At 40.7% G+C, this 16,378-nt stretch overlaps 1 protein-coding gene across 1 annotated transcript; it reads left to right on the forward strand.

Moving 5' to 3' along the window:
- Window positions 1–1,283: 1,283 nt before the first annotated feature.
- LOC127627986 (aquaporin-3-like) lies at window positions 1,284–14,025 on the forward strand. Its single transcript, XM_052104621.1, has 6 exons — window positions 1,284–1,552; window positions 8,577–8,703; window positions 10,953–11,090; window positions 11,263–11,381; window positions 11,513–11,730; window positions 12,713–14,025. The coding sequence occupies exons 1-6, from the start codon at window positions 1,445–1,447 to the stop codon at window positions 12,900–12,902; spliced, it is 900 nt and encodes a 299-aa protein (XP_051960581.1). The 5' UTR covers window positions 1,284–1,444; the 3' UTR covers window positions 12,903–14,025.
- The last annotated feature ends 2,353 nt before the right edge of the window (window positions 14,026–16,378 follow it).

The raw sequence follows: 16,378 nt of genomic DNA on the forward strand, positions 1-16,378 counted from the left end.
ATTTTCCTTAAAAACTTTTCTTTAAAAAAAGCAAACCCCGAGGTGACAGTGAGGCACATACAATGGAAGTGAATTGGGATCAATCTTTGAAGGATAAAATACTCACTGTTTCAAACGTTAAGCCACAAGACATAAACAATAACACTATAGTAATCAATATAACAATAAAGAAATAATAATCACTGTGAACTTCTCTCAATCAGAAGTAATAAATGTTTGTGTTGTTTTCTACTCTGATTTGGTCAAAATATTACAAAACGTCTTTGAAGATCCCATCTGTATGAATGTAAGAGCTGCTTTAACTCATAAAGAATACAAAGAAAGCAACCGAAGCATATTAGTCAATAAGACAAATGTTTACATTGTAGTCCAGTGGTGTGAATAAAGTCTGTGCTTCATGATCTTATGATGTGTTATTTATTGACTAACATTAGTAAATACACATTAAATATATACTATATATAACATGTCTCCCTCATGTTTCCCAAGGACTCTTATATTGAAGTTTTCCCCTGGACTACATTTCCCAGAATTCATAGCCCTCATCACTTCCATCATTTCCTCATCATCCTCACCTGCCTTCCATTCCCTCATTAGTTCCTTTTGCGTAGAAATACCCTCCAGTTTTGTTCATTCATTGTCAGTCCTCATCTATGTAACACTTGTATTAGTTTGTTGATTTGGTTTATGGCACTCCATGTTGTTTTATGTCTTCTTCATTAAAAAGCCAGCAAACTGATCTCTCGCATAATCTCTACTATACACAATCTTGACAGTTGCAGTCTAGCTTTAAGTAATTGTTAAAGTAATCTGATTACAATTTTAGCTAAGTAATTAGTCATTTGTAATTTTAGAGAAGTAATTAAAGTTACAAAATATGCAGCGCGTTCAAACACTTGCCAAATTTTACCACTGGTTAAATACCCTTAAATTCTCTCCAACCTAAAAAATTCACTTGGAAATGTAAGTTAACCATAACCACTGTCCTCACAGATTCAATTCCAGGAATTCCTTATGGGGTTACAATCCGCACAGTCAGCAAAAACAGTACTAGCAGAAACAACATTTTTGTTTAACAAACCCTAGAGGGCTATTCAGAACTGGATTTAAGAAACACTTATCTATTTGAAGTGGAATAACCCCACCATCACAGTCCTCGCACACACATTCATAACTAAGAAAAAGCTGGTGGAGAAATGAGAGTTTGAAATGAAGAAAAGAGAACAGGACGAAGTGCGTGTGAGATGGGGGGGGGATGCTGTTTATGGATTTCATTTTTGTTCTTTTTTGACTGGAGGGAGGGATCTTTTGAAGTACATATAGGGCCTGAACTCAGTAGGAAAAGTTGTACAGACACACTTACTGAGTGGCAGCAGTGAAACCTTCATTATCATAATCACTAAAACATCCAGTAATCAACAACATTAAACTATCCTGAGGCATAATGGGAAGACAGAAAGTGCTCCTGGAAAAGATAGCTCGGATCTTTCAGGTTCGGAATATGCTGATGCGACAGGCACTGGCAGAATGCCTGGGCACCCTCGTTCTAGTGGTGAGACACTTCTGTTGTTTTTGTCATTGATGAGTTAGTGATGAGAACATTGGTTTAAGTTATGATGAAATTACAATGCTACATAGCTTCTGATGCTTTACAATCTATTGCTGGTTCTCTTGTTTAGAAGGGTTTAATGTCATTTTTCGCTCAGCTTGCATGTAAATAAGGATATATGTTTCTAGTTCCTCTCAGCTTTGGCCAATAAAGCCATGATGAATTGTTGTTAAAGTTGCTGTAAGCGATTCTATTCATGGAAAGTATTTTTAAAAATTCATACTCCATGAAAGATATTAATGAAATGAGTCTTGTGAAATATCTCACTGGTCTCTGTGACAGCACTAGACTGTATAAACAGCAAACAAAAATGTGTCCGAGTGCCACAGTCTCTTACTGAGGTCTGATGCTTTCTGCCTGCCAATCATTTTGTGTGTTCTCATAGTATTGAATTTGCAGTGAATTATTGAGGCTTAATGCCATTGTTATGCCATGTTGTTCATAACAGTTGTCAGTTGAGGCCGCTATTTTTGTCAACTGTTTCTGCTCAGTGTCAGTTTTAATAAATCTAATTTGGTATCTTTGGAGTGTGGGGATTTGGAAAGAGGGGGAGTGGCTAATCCAATGCTTCATCTTGTGGAAATTCTAGAACAGCTAAAATTGCTTACAGCACCTTTAAAATAGAATACAGACTTGTGTTGTGTTTTTCACGAATCAAAACCAAATGTGTAGAGCAGATTGTGAAAAGAAATAATGGCAATCTCTTGTGCTGCTTATTGACTGCCCTGAAGTAAAGGCAACTGAGTTAATGTAACCGAAATACTGTATAAGTTAAATTGTATAAAACCAAACAAGCTCCCAAAAATATGATATAATTATGCGGAAATATTCTGGGCCAGTGAGGTCAGTCACAACTAATTCTCCGGGTCATGTGGTTAAAAAATAATAGTCTGTCTTAAAATCCTTGTATAAATAAACCACTGAACACAAAGAAAGAATAAAGAATATAATTATTGATTGTGTTCATGTCAGACACCTCAGTTTGTAGCTGTTCATTTGCTGAGGAAAGTTGTTGCATCTGAGATTAATTTTCACATCAACAGAAAGATCCAAACATCAGAAGTCGACTTGGAATAAATGAAACATTACCCATCATCTATTGGTAAAACATTCAACCTGGTCTCATAGAAACACATTACTACACCTGTTTTTTTGCCAAATGAACGTGTCTCTCGATGTTCTTGTGAAATGAAAATTAGATGCGATAAAACGAATCGGTTACTAACGTAACCTCGGTTCTCTCTAGATGAGGGAACGAGTATTGCGTAAGCTAGCTTACGCTACGGGAAAGATTAATCTTTTCTGAGATATTGAAGCCAAAAAATTATCCTTAATTTTGTATCCATTGTCAACGCAGTGCGGCAGCTGCAGACCTTGAGCGGGCTAGCTAGCGAGCTCATTGGTTGCTCTGCGGCAACTGCTGCAGCCTATAGACGAGCTTGGGCAAACTCGCATCCAATGAGAGGCGTCCGCGCGCTCACTGCATCAAAGCCGGCCAAAAAGGGCGTGACTAGAGTGCATATAAGCGTATTTCGTAGGCTGGAACCCTGGTTTTCATTGAATGAAGCGAAAAATCGCTCGTGGCGCGAGCACGGCCGGTTACGCAATACTCGTTCCCTCATCTAGAGAGAACCAAGGTTACGTTAGTAACCGATTCGTTCTCTTACGAGAGGTTCTCTCGTATTGCGTAAGCTAGCTTACGCTACGGGAACCCTTTGTCAACGCCATGCGCGCTAAGCATCCACTGCATGAGCCCCAAGGAATTAAGGGGGACCCGGGGGAGCCCTTGTGAGTGGGGAATTAATATTTGGCCGGCAAGAGTGCGGGCCAGTGTGTGTGTAGTACATAAGCACATAGACAGAGCGGCGGTGCCGGTCTGTGTGGACTGTGTCCCATTAATGCAGCTCACCAGGGGAGCTGTAGCGTATTAAACCGCTAGCAGTTTAGCCTGCAGAGCGGGTACTTCCAGATTGTATAATCTGACAAAGGTGGAGGGGGAAGCCCAGCCCGCTGCCACACATATGTCGTGAATGGTAATCCCGCTGGACCATGCCCACGAGGAGGCCATGCCTCTAGTGGAGTGAGCCTTAATGCCTAGCGGGCATGGTAGGTCTTTTGACGCGTACGCGGCAGCAATAGCGTCCACTATCCATCTGGACAGTGTCTGTTTCGAGCGGCGAGACCTTTGGTGCGCCCTCGAACGAAACGAAAAGCTGCTCGGAGCTTCTGAAAGATGCGGAGCGCGCAGTATACAATCTCAGTGCTCTGACTGGGCAAAGGAGATTGGCGTCGCATTCGCTATCAGATGCTGGTAGCACCGACAAGGAAATGATCTGTGCTCTGAAAGGAGTACCGACCACCTTGGGGACGTAGCCGTGTCTAGGCTTTAAAATGACCTTGGAGTCACTTGGTCCAAACTCAAGACACGCAGCGCTGACAGATAGCGCGTGAAGGTCTCCCACCCGTTTAACTGATGATAGGGCAGTTAGAAAACGGTTTTAAGTGAGAGGTGTTTCACATCCACGGATTGAAGCGGTTCAAAAGGGGGCTTTCATAGCTTCGAGAACTATAGAAAGGTCCCAGATAGGAACCGATGGGGGCGCGGAGGGTTCATCCTTCTAGCTCCCCTGAGGAAGCGGATGACCAGCTCGTTTTACCCTGTGACTGGCCGTGCAGGGGTTCAGCGAACGCCGCGACGGCCGCCACGTACACTTTGAGCGTGGATGGGGATCTGCCCTTATCCAGCAGCTCTTGTAAAAACACGAGCAGCGGCGACATCCCACATGTCCGTGGGTCCAGGTCTCTGTCGGTGCACCATTTTGAAAACACAGACCATTTTGACGCATAGAGTCTTCTCGTGGAGGGGGCTCTAGCGTGTATGATGGTGTTTATTACTCCTCGTTGATCACCCACGCGTGTAGCGCCCAGCGCTCTGGGTGGGGATGCCAGATCGTTCCGCGAGCTTGCGAGAGGAGATCTGATCTCACTGGGATGGGCCACGGCGCTGTCAGTGACAGCTGCGTAAGCTCCGGGAACCATGTTTGATTCTCCCAGCGCGGGGCTATGAGGAGCACCGAGTGGCGCGTTTCCCTGATCCTCTGCATTACCTGTGGCAATAGCGAGACGGGAGGGAAGGCGTAAGCGGGCGGTTGGGCCAGTCCTGGGCCAGCGTGTCCTCGCTCGAGAAAAATATTGGGCAGTGAGAGTTCTCTTCTGACGCAAAGAGGTCTATCTCTGCTCTGCCGAATATGCGCCATAACGTCTGGACTGTTTGAGCGTGCAGGGACCATTCCCCTGGGGGAATATTGTCTCTGGACAGTCTGTCTGGGCCGTCGTTCAGGTGGCCTGGCACGTGCGTCGCCCTCAGCGAGCGCAGGTGGCGCTGGGACCAACTCAGTATGCGTTTCGTCAGATGGAAGAGGTTCCTGGATCTGACACCGCCCTGACGGTTTAGATAGGATACCACAGACCTGTTGTCCGAGCGGACCAGGACGTGGTGACCCTGACTCATTTGCGAGTACGCTCACTACAAACCCGTTCTTTCATTAAATTGGATTACGCTGGTGACTGACCTGGGAGCGCTGAGACGCCGTTCCTCCTGGATTTTATTCGTTTCGCTCGCAGCCAGGATTACCTTTTATCAGAGGACATTGGTCATTCATCAATTCATCACTCCATCACTTGATCGTGCTCACGGACTATACAAACACCCGGTGAGGCTGATCTGAACACTGTATATAACTCTGTGCACTCTGGACTTCACTTTTACATGTACATACACTTTGTTTGTTATTGTTGTAAATATTATTGGTTTTGTTAATACACTTGGGTTTATTGATTTTTCATCAGTGTTGGTATTTATTTTCTCTACTCCACAACCTATCATTAGAAATGGTACGGAAGATCCCATAATTAGTGTAAACTCCACTTAAAGATTTTGGGGAGTGTTACATAGTGTGAAGGAGCTTTTCCTGAACTGACCATAGGCCAAAAACCGGAGAGCCCTCGCAGACCGCTGCCCCAACCCGTGTTGGACGCGTCTGTCGAGATGACTTTTCGGCGAGATACAGCTCCCATCATCACTCCCCGCTGATACCACTCGGCCACTGTCCAGGGCTGCAGGGCTGAAATACAGGTCTGAGTCACTCTGATTGGCTGGCGGCCTGTGGCCCAAGCCCGGCGAGACGCTCGGGTGTTTAGCCAATGCTGAAGCGGGCGCATGCGCAGTAAACCCAGTTGAAGTACTGCTGCGGCTGAGGCCATGTAGCCTAGCACTCTCTGAAACTTCTTCAGAGGTGTGAGGCTGTTCATCTGAAATGACGCGGCTAGTCGCTGCACACGGCGCGCAGCTGTGTAGATAAGCGAGCCGTCATTGCCACTGAGTCTAGTTCTATTCCAAGGAAGGAAATTGTCTGACTGGGCTGTAGTGAGCTCTTGGTCCAATTGACTGCAAGGCCCAAACTGTTCAGACGACTGAGGAGAACTGTCCTGTGAGACAGAAGCTCCGTATGTGATTGTGCCAAAATCAGCCAATCGTCCAAATAGTTCAGAATTCGCAAACCCTGACTCCGCAGGGGTGCGAGCGCCGCGTCCATGCACTTCGTGAAAGTACGGGGTGCTAAGGACAGGCCGAACGGAAGGACGGTGTATTGATAAACCTGGCCGTCGAAGGCGAATCTCAAGAATGGCCTGTGACGGGGATTTATCTGAATCTGAAAGTATGCATCTTTCAGATCGAGAGAAATAAACCAGTCTGCACGCTGCTTCCGTGTTCACAGTAGTTTCGAGCCGCGCTCTGAAGCGAGGAGGACGGCGATCGAACTGTAGCAAATAGCCCTGTTTTATTGTGCTTAACACCCATTCGGATATCCCTGGAATATCTTCCCACGCTTTGAAGCATAATGTTAGAGGGTGAGTGGCCAAATCGCTCTGATTGCCACACACAGCGCGCTGAACAGAATGTGTGAGCGCGCTTACTGTGCTTATGCTGGACTGCTCGCAGACAGCATGGACAGGCTGTTCTGTGAGTGACTTCCCGATTGAGGTGAATGGGGAAAGAGTCACGTCTGTTAAGTGATACGCAAGCTTAGTCAAGGGCACGGGACTTACATACAGAGAAGTGTTTGCTGGCCGTGTGACAGAGCGGGCAGAGAATGGGCGGGCGCACGTATTCGTGAGCGCATTTATTGACTCTAACACTCGAGTGAGCGCGCGGACGCCTCTCATTGGATGCGAGTTCGCCCAAGCTCGTCTATAGGCTGCAGCAGTTGCCGCAGAGCAACCAATGAGCTCGCTAGCTAGCCCGCTCAAGGTCTGCAGCTGCCGCACTGCGTTGACAATGGATACAAAATTAAGGATAATTTTTTGGCTTCAATATCTCAGAAAAGATTAATCTTTCCCGTAGCGTAAGCTAGCTTACGCAATACGAGAGAACCTCTTGTAAGAGAACAATGACTTTCACGAGTAAGAGGGCAAATTATCAGCCCATAAACACTTACTTTTCACTATGTTCCTCACACAATGCTATTTTATGACAGCAAATCACCCTTATGCATTACTTGTAAGGTCATACATTTTAATGTTTCCTTTACATAACTAACTACATTTAGAAGATTTACATAACCAGCTTCATTTTGAAGAGTGTTTTGCTTGCAATGCAATGTACATTCCAACTCCACACATGAGTCGGAAGTGTCTCAGAAGCACAATGATGTGGTTGCTTCATCATGTTACATTTGCTTTTGATGACACAATAAGTCAGAGTAGGGAGATCGTTTTTGTTGATTTAAAACTCGAAAAAGCATTAACCTTTAAAACCTCAACTGTTTTGAAGAAAATCTTACTTGCTTTTGGAGTCACATAATTTCATTTTGCAAAAATGTCACCACAATCATGTAATGTTCATGGCATCATGCTCAAAACATTTAATATTTGTGTACTTTTTTTGCCCTGTAATGTCTACAGTAGTTAGTAAAATGCAAATAGCAGGTAAACATAAAACCATAACCAACAAGAACTGGGCACAACAAGGTCCGGAATTAAAGGCAGCCCACATCTGGACTGAATTTGTCACACAGCAAGGGGATCCCAGGTTAAACCATACCTCAATGTCTGTTTTCAATGTAAACTAGGACTCAAAATTAGCAATATCTGTAGAAAAATAAAACTCCTCCATGTCATCTGTTGTTTTCTGATGGTGCTGTGCGGTCTTTGAACCCCCCATCCAGACATTGATTATGTGGCTTAATAATGGCTGGCAAACACAGACAGGCTAGAGGGCATCAAGCAATGGGATAGGGAACAAGCACACACATGTGCACATTCATACACACTATCTATCAAATCCACATGTTACCCATAACGTTCCACATTCTTCAAATGCAGAAAGACAAAAACAGGTACATATAGCCAAGGAGAACAGGCATGCTGCAAACTAAATCCAGCAATTATTCAGTAAGATACTTTATTCACTGGTTAAATACAATACTTTATGACTTGTTTGGGCATTTTTTGGGATGTCTAATAAGATGGTGCTTGACTGAATATAACACAACAAAAAGTTAGCCACATAATTATATTAATAATTGATTTTATCTTCAGTTCATCACCAAACTTTGCTAATTTTGGCACTTTGGTATGGGCATATTGTGAAGGTGGTTTATTAGCAACACTTTTAGAAACAGTGTACACTCAATAAAGCATTTAAGGAAAGTAAATGTCTCAATATTGAATGTTTAACAATCTGTGGTGATTCGTCTTTAGCATAATTAACTTTGTTAGTTATCTAACCAAGCAATGCCATCAGACATCTGTCTAGTGGTATATAAAGCCCTCAAATCTGACATGTCACTGTAAAAGCTGTCTTTATTTTGGCACTTATTCCAATGTTGAATTTCAGTTAAAAATACACAAATATAAATCAGTGGTTGTGGTGCATGGCTTTCTTTTTTGATTTCTCTCTTTTTAGATGTTTGGTTGTGGTGCTGTTGCCCAGTTGATTCTTAGTGGAGGCTCTCATGGAATGTTCCTGACAGTGAATTTTGCTTTTGGATTCGCTGCTACTTTGGGGATCCTAGTTTGTGGCCAAATTTCAGGTAAGGTTGATCATAAGCAGTGTGTGTGTGTGTGTGTGTGTGTGTGTGTGTGTGTGTGTGTGTGTGTGTGTGTGTGTGTGTGTGTGTGTGTGTGTGTGTGTGTGTGTGTATGTGTATATGTGTGTGTGTGTGTGTGTGTGTGTGTGTGTGTGTGTGTGTGTGTGTATGTGTGTGTGTGTGTGTGTTGTGTGTGTTTGTGTGTGTGGGTGGTTTACGAGGAAACATTTTTATGTTTCAAACTGGTAATTACAAAGCTATTATGCTATAAGTGTGGTTTATGGGGACATTTCTAGTGTCCCCATAATTATGTGACTCATTGAAACAAAATGCCAGATTTGAATTTTCCTGTCTTCTGCCAATAAATATACAAAGTAACACACACACATTGGTGCAGCTATCATTATGAGGACTCTCCATAAACATAATGATTTTTATACTGTATGAACTGTAGATTTTATAATTGTAATTGCTGGTAAACACAGACAGGCTAGAGGGCATCAAGCAATGGGATAGGCAACGAACACATGCACACTCATACATACTATCTATCAAATCCACATGTTACCCATAACGTTCCACAATCTTCAAATGTAGAAAGATCTAAGACAAAAACAGGTACATGAAGCCAAGGAGAACATGCATGCTGCAAACTAAATCCAGCAATTATTCAGTAAGCAGTGTGTGTGTGTGTGTGTGTGTGTGTGTGTGTGTGTGTGTGTGTGTGTGTGTGTGTGTGTGTGTGTGTGTGTGTGTGTGTGTGTGTGTGTGTGTGTGTGTGTGTGTGTGTGTGTGTGTGTGTGTGTATTTAATGGCAGAAGACAGGAAATGTCAAATTTCAGATCTGGCATTTTGTTTCAGCGAGTCACGTAACAGTTGAGGTATAACCACAAAACAATAAAAAGATATTAAAATGTGAAGGCCTTCACCTGCACATTCACCAGATGGATTTAAACTAGTAAAATACCACTGCATTCCTTTCCTGTTTTAGAGCATTTTATTGACAGATATTATTGGCTGGAATAAAGTTGCCCCATAGCTAAAGTACACTAGGATGTAACTGAAAGATTTAGCCCCATTTCTGGTCTAATAACAAAGGGCTGAGGGGCAAAGATAGCAACAACTAAAGGCAGTTTTAACAAAACCATTTAAAACAGCAGAATATTGAATAGAAACAGGTGTTTACTTAAGTCAGTGAAGCATTGACCAAGATTAAAGGAACTAGCAGACAGTTGAAGAGCCAGTTTCAAAGATTCTAATCCATGTCTAATCCATGAAAAAAAAAAAAATTATGACTTCACCAACGGCTGTATCTGTTTTTGCATCCATCTGCTCTATTTTATTTTATTTTTTATTGTTTTACTATGTCAACATGCACAAGATTATGATTTATGTTTTTTCACCATCTTGTGTATGGTGAAATATAATGTAATATAAATTGCCTTACTTCCATATATACACTGTATATATGAATTTATATGATACATCCATGTGTATTCTTAACAAATATCTATTTTTATCCATTTAAATGACCATATTTCTGCAGACCTGTAACTCGTAAGTAAAATAAGTGTTACTGTTAAATATAAAAGTAAATGTTTTTGGGTTAGCACCAAGTTCTTAAGATGCTGTATCAATTTAAAAGGACCTCATCTTTTAAAAATATGTCTCGAGATATCTGCATTCTGTTTCATTCATTTTCCAGCGTCTATCTTTTTTAAATACAAGAATGTGTTCAGTCTGAACAGACCCTTAGCACACCTATACACTAGGGAAAGCTCAGATGGAGCGTTTGATGGATAAGATTATGTCAAGGTTGTTGATAGAACTGTGTAAGTTTTAAATCAAGTGGTAATACAGAAAATTTGATTTCTGAAAGCACAGCTGGTCCCTGGTCTCTGAGATTCTTATTGATCAATGGATGTCTACACTAGGGTTGCCAACTGTTCCGTATTAGCCAAGATGTCCAGTATTTTGGCCAAAAACTGTCCCTTATTCATTTGGCAAAAAGTTGGCAACCCTAGCCTATATCAGAATGCATTGCGGAAAAAGTTGAAAAGTTCTTAACTTTTGGTCTCATGACAGAGCATCACAATTCACAAACCTTTGCGTTTTCCCTCTCCATCTATCTAATGCACCATCCCAGTTGAAATCATACAGATATATTTACTAATTTCAAAAATATCAGATTAAAATCTTGTTGAGACCTCTTTTGTGACCTTAACTCTGAAATGCACATTTGTGTTTCACAGGAGGTCATATAAATCCTACTGTGACTTTTTCCCTGTGTTTGTTGGGGAGAGAGCCCTGGAGGAAGTTTCCTGTCTACTTCCTGTCCCAGACTCTGGGGGCCTTTCTTGGCTCAGGAATAATATTTGGCATGTATTTTGGTGAGTAGATCAGTGAAAGTATATTTTGATTGTGAATATTAGGACTTTTTTAATATCCTGGGTCAGTCCATTAAAGCCAATGTTGCAACTGGCCTTGCTCTATTTATAAAGGTTGTGGTAACTTTATCTCTAAGAGAGTCTTTCCAGCTAATGTTCACTTAATGCTTTGTAGATGCACTGTGGGAATATGGACAAGGCTCTTTCGTCGTTGTAGGGGACAATGCAACAGCTGGAATTTTTGCGACATACCCCTCTAAGCACCTTAATTTGCTCAATGGCTTTTTTGATCAGGTAAGACACAAAAGCCAGGACTGCTTGCATTACATTTTATTAAGTGTCTTTAACACAAAAGTCAGTTGCTCCCTTTTTGAAATATAAATCAACTGTAAACATTGCTCTAATGAAAAATATCTCTGGTCCAGATGATTGGCACTGCAGCTTTGATCGTATGTATCCTAGCCATTGTCGACCCCTACAATAACCCAATCCCACGAGGACTGGAGGCTTTCACTGTGGGGTTTGTGGTTCTGGTGATTGGTCTGGCCATGGGTTTTAACTCAGGTTATGCTGTAAACCCAGCCAGAGACCTGGGACCTCGGATCTTTACGGCACTTGCTGGATGGGGCTCAGAGGTGTTCTCGTGAGTCTGCAAACTGTTTTCACATTTGCTTTAGTATGTCCCACCATATCAGTTGTTCTAAGTTATTGTTGGTGCTTGTTAAGCCAACCCTCACTATGCCTATTTCTCATTCTTAGGGTTAGGGATTTTCATAAACCCCTAACCCTAAATTGTAAACTTTGACATTTAAACAGAATGCTCTGTAAATTTGGCAACAGTGTTTTGTTTTTGTTTTGGCAAAAGTGTGTTGTATTCTTAGTTGTAAATGTAACATAGTCAGCATGAATAAAAAAATGTGCATTACATCTACCCCCTAAAACAAACCCCAACCCTAAATCAAACAGTCAAAGTTTAAATTTTGAGTGAAAATGCAGCCTCCTAATCATGCTCACCATTGTTAATGTGAATGAGATGACTTTCTGGTTCCCATGGCTCCTCCAAGTTTAGCGCTAGTGGGAAATGTGACCACATTTGAAATTATGCAAAAAATGTCTGATGGGGGCATGGCACTCTTCAGTAATTCACCAGTATTGATTTCAGGATACTGTTTCTTTTGTTTTTTTTACAGCCCTGAGTGATGCCTCCAATCATTTAGATAGATTTATGATGAATGTCATATATCTTAGGACCAGAATATCATAGAGACTTGGTTGTGGATTTCTTTACATGGGCCAGTAAGCATCCACCAAGCCACCACCCAGAACACCCTAGCAACCACTTAGCAATGCCCTATCAACCACCTAGAACACCCTAGCAATCACAAAGTAATGTCCTTACAACCACCCACAACACCCTATTATTGTAGCGCACGTTTTGCTCGAGCGAGCACCACTCACATTTCTTTCAGAAAATCTAGTTTAATTTAGTTTTTTATGCCTCCGTTTCACAGTTGGACCTTCCATGAACACTCATTTTTCTAGCTTTCATACAAGTGATATTGTCAAGATATAATCTTAATATTTCTTTCTCTTGTGATTAACAATGGTGTGTTTCACCCCCACAGAGCAAACTCTTACTGGTCCTTTGTACCCGTCTTTGCCCCATTCATTGGTGCCATGATTGGTGTGATGGTGTATCAGCTGATGGTGGGATATCATGTGGAAGGAGAAGCGAGAGATAAAAGGGAAGCTGTTGAAAGAGAAGACAAGGAAAGACTCAAACTCTCTGCTATTTCTGAGAAGGAGACAGCATAAGTCTTGGCTAAAATTGAATAATCTTCTACAGTTCTGTTCAGCCCTAAAATTAAATTCATGTTCAGACAGAGGTCGATATATTGCACCAATATCCTGGAATTTTGTTCTGAAGGGAAACAATTTGGAACTGGCAAAAGACAATTTAAATCCTAACCTTTGACAGCAACTGGGCAGCTGTGCCCTTGACATTATGATTAAACTCAAACTAATTGTTCTTGTATTATTATGCACAATCAGTTGATGTTCTCCCAATTTAATTAATGAGCCATAAATTACATATCATTCTACTAATCCCGACCAGCTTGCATTAACATCTCTGTTTTTTGTATCTTTTAGTTATCTTTTTAAATTTTTCAAATATTTGTACAACCATATCCTAAATTAATTCAACCAATCAACCAAAAAGTAAATTGTTGTCACACATTAAATTTGTTGCTTATGCTTATATCTGTATAATGAAAATCTTCATAATTCTTATGCCTACTGCATCAAAATCACTGAGTACCTGTTTTAGGACTTTAGTATCATTTCTTAACAGTTCATATATGACAACGTTCTATGTTGATTATCGTGTTTCTTTTATACTACACACTCTCATGGCGAAATCGTAAGGATTTGTATTACTTTTCTAAATTCGTCTAATTCGTATTATATCATATGACTACACCTATATGAATTCGTATGACTTTCACTAAAGCCAATGACATCGCTGGACATCGTTTCCATCTAATACTCGACAATTACTTGCTCCTGCCACACACAGCAGCTTCCTAGCATGTTTTACACAATTTAGACAAGGGGTTTAGGGAAGGGCATAATATTAATAATGTCCTTAACGCCTTGTGCGCGAAACACACGCTTACTTCTGCATTAGACATCCGGGCATTTGCACAAGATGAAATCATACAAATTTATACGAATGAACTCATACAGAATCATACGAAATAGCCAACTTGTAAAATATGTATGAATTTTCATGAGACTGGGTTGTTTTATATGCTCTTGTGGGAATGAATTTGTTTTGAAAATGTTGTGATCTAATACATGCAAAGTTACAGTAACAATGAGTTTACACTGACTATGCATTTGATAAATATTTTGAAATAAATTCCATTTTGCTTAAACGTGCATTCAAATTTTAATTTAGATGAATTTGTAGTTTTATCTCTGACATTATTCCTATTTATAAGAAACAGCATGCACAAAATTATTTTTTAAATGCCTTTGCTGTCCATTTCATGTAGTTGCTGGTACACATCAAGATTTCAAGAGGAGACTCAAGCTTTATTAGCTATTAAATAACATGACAGATTAATGCAAATATGTTTATGGTTGTTGTAGCATTTTCAGGTGTGGGCCAGATATAAAGAAGACAGTTTTTTTTTTCATTTAACTTTAGTTAAAAATTACACAATTAAATGTTATGGAATTTTTATATGAAATTGAAATGTCTTAATATATAGAGATTTCTGAGTGCATAAATCAACCAAAAGCATCTGTCCACAAATAGGCATATACTTAACCTCTGTTCTGTCTCCTCAGTCTGCAAAGAGAATTGGCAGGTTGATGTGGATTGAAACAAACCTCATCTTGAAATCACGGCAATAAACACAATACAAGTGCTACAGAAGAGCTATAATTTAGCTTAAAGCTGAGCGGATACGGTTTCTACTTACTTGAAATATGATGATCCAACTGTACACAAAGAGACTTACAATATTACTTTCTGGGTATAAAGCAATTCTCAGGTGGGCTTAATTCAGGTTTCAGGCTGGTTACAATAACACATAGGGGAAAGAAGACAAATATGTCATTTATAGATCCTCACAGTACAAAATCTTTTTTTCTATAAACCTAAATGGAAGGACATCAGCCCAAAACTTTAACTTATCTTCACCTGAACTTAACCCAATTAGATCAAAGCTTATTTAAGCATCCAAATAGAGTTATGGAAGTGTTTTATTTGATTCGATCTTAATTCTTTACACCATAGTGGATATATTCCAATCTAATTTCTGACACAAATGAAAGTAAAGCCTATATATTTTTGGGTATATCATGTAAAACTTATCTGCATTGATCACAACTCACTCTCATGTAAATCTTCCAAATAAAAAGGACAGATTGCAGTGGTTTTTAGTTCAGTGAAGGGGAAAATGGAGAAGACCATGAATCTTAAATCAGTGAGCACACATGGTGTTGGTTCATAGGTTTCTGGAAAATGCATGCAGACGTTAAGAGGAATGTTTGTGGAATTGAGTTTGGGAATTGGAGATGGGATTTGAGGCAGGCTAATGGAGGTTTTTGAAACCACTGAACCAATTTTCTTGTTGTCTGTGAATTTTTGGGCCCGAAATAGTCTTCACCCACAAATTTACTAAAGTCTTGAGGTTTGTTTTGATGTGTCAAAACAATATAAAACATCATGCTGCACATTAAAGCAAAATAATATAGCTTAAATTTACCTTTTTTTTAACAGGGTTACAAAAGTGTGAGATTTCAAACTGGATTTTGTTTCCTAAATAACATTCAGTAGTCCTTGGGGATATTTGTATCTACACATAATAGTCTGTATATCAAAACACATAAAACCTCAGTCACGATAGTATGTGACTACTACCATTCTTCCTTAAGTTTGACTGAGGTTCCCATGACAACTGTTGTTCCTGTTGATTGCATTCCTCTTCCATGTCAAGTTCACTAGACAAGAGTAAGTATCATGAAACAAAACAGGTACAGAATTGCTTGTTATGCCATCAAGTCCAAAATCACTGACGGTACAACCTGAAATAGTGTATCTAGGGGCATTTCTCTGATCTGCACTGGGTTAAAATAGAATATACATATTGTATACATATATATTTATACTCACTGAGAACTTTATTAGGAACACCCGGACACCTACTTGTCCATGCTATTATCTAATCAGTCAATAATGTGGCAGCAATGCAATGCATAAAATCAAGCAGTTAAGGGTCAGAAGCTTCAGTTAACTTTCACATCAACCATCAGAATGGGAAAAAATGTGATCTCATTGATATCGATCAAGGTATGATTTTCACACACAACAGTCTCTAGAGTTTACTCAGAATGGTGGCAAAAGTGGGACATTCAGGTTCCTGGCCTCTACCATCTGTCAGGACCTGAAGTGGGACACCCACATAGACTCCATTGCGAAGAAGGCTCAGCAGAGGTTGTACTTCCTTCACCAGCTGAGGAAGGAAACTACCATGGATGTCAGGACTGATGAGAGCATTATTGGTGCCCCACTGCCCACCCTCCAAGACCTGTATTTCTCCAGAACGAGGAAACGTGCTGGTAGAATAACTCTGGACCCCACATACCTTGCCCACTTCTCTTTAAACTGTTGCCCTCTGGCCGGCACTACAGAGCACTAAGCGCCAGGACACCCAGGCACAAGAACAGTTTCTACCCTCAGGCCATTTTCCACATGAACAATTAAACTGAAGACTGAG

Source organism: Xyrauchen texanus, chromosome 34, assembly GCF_025860055.1.
Source record: "Xyrauchen texanus isolate HMW12.3.18 chromosome 34, RBS_HiC_50CHRs, whole genome shotgun sequence".
NCBI classification, from domain to species: Eukaryota; Metazoa; Chordata; class Actinopteri; order Cypriniformes; family Catostomidae; genus Xyrauchen; species Xyrauchen texanus.

Coding starts and splice junctions, on each gene's coding strand:
- LOC127627986 (XM_052104621.1), top strand. CDS start 1,445: ATGGGAAGACAGAAAGTGCTCCTGGAAAAGATAGCTCGGATCTTTCAG. Junction 11,382..11,512: donor TCAATGGCTTTTTTGATCAG/GTAAGACACAAA, acceptor TCTCTGGTCCAG/ATGATTGGCACTGCAGCTTT. Junction 11,731..12,712: donor TGGGGCTCAGAGGTGTTCTC/GTGAGTCTGCAA, acceptor TCACCCCCACAG/AGCAAACTCTTACTGGTCCT.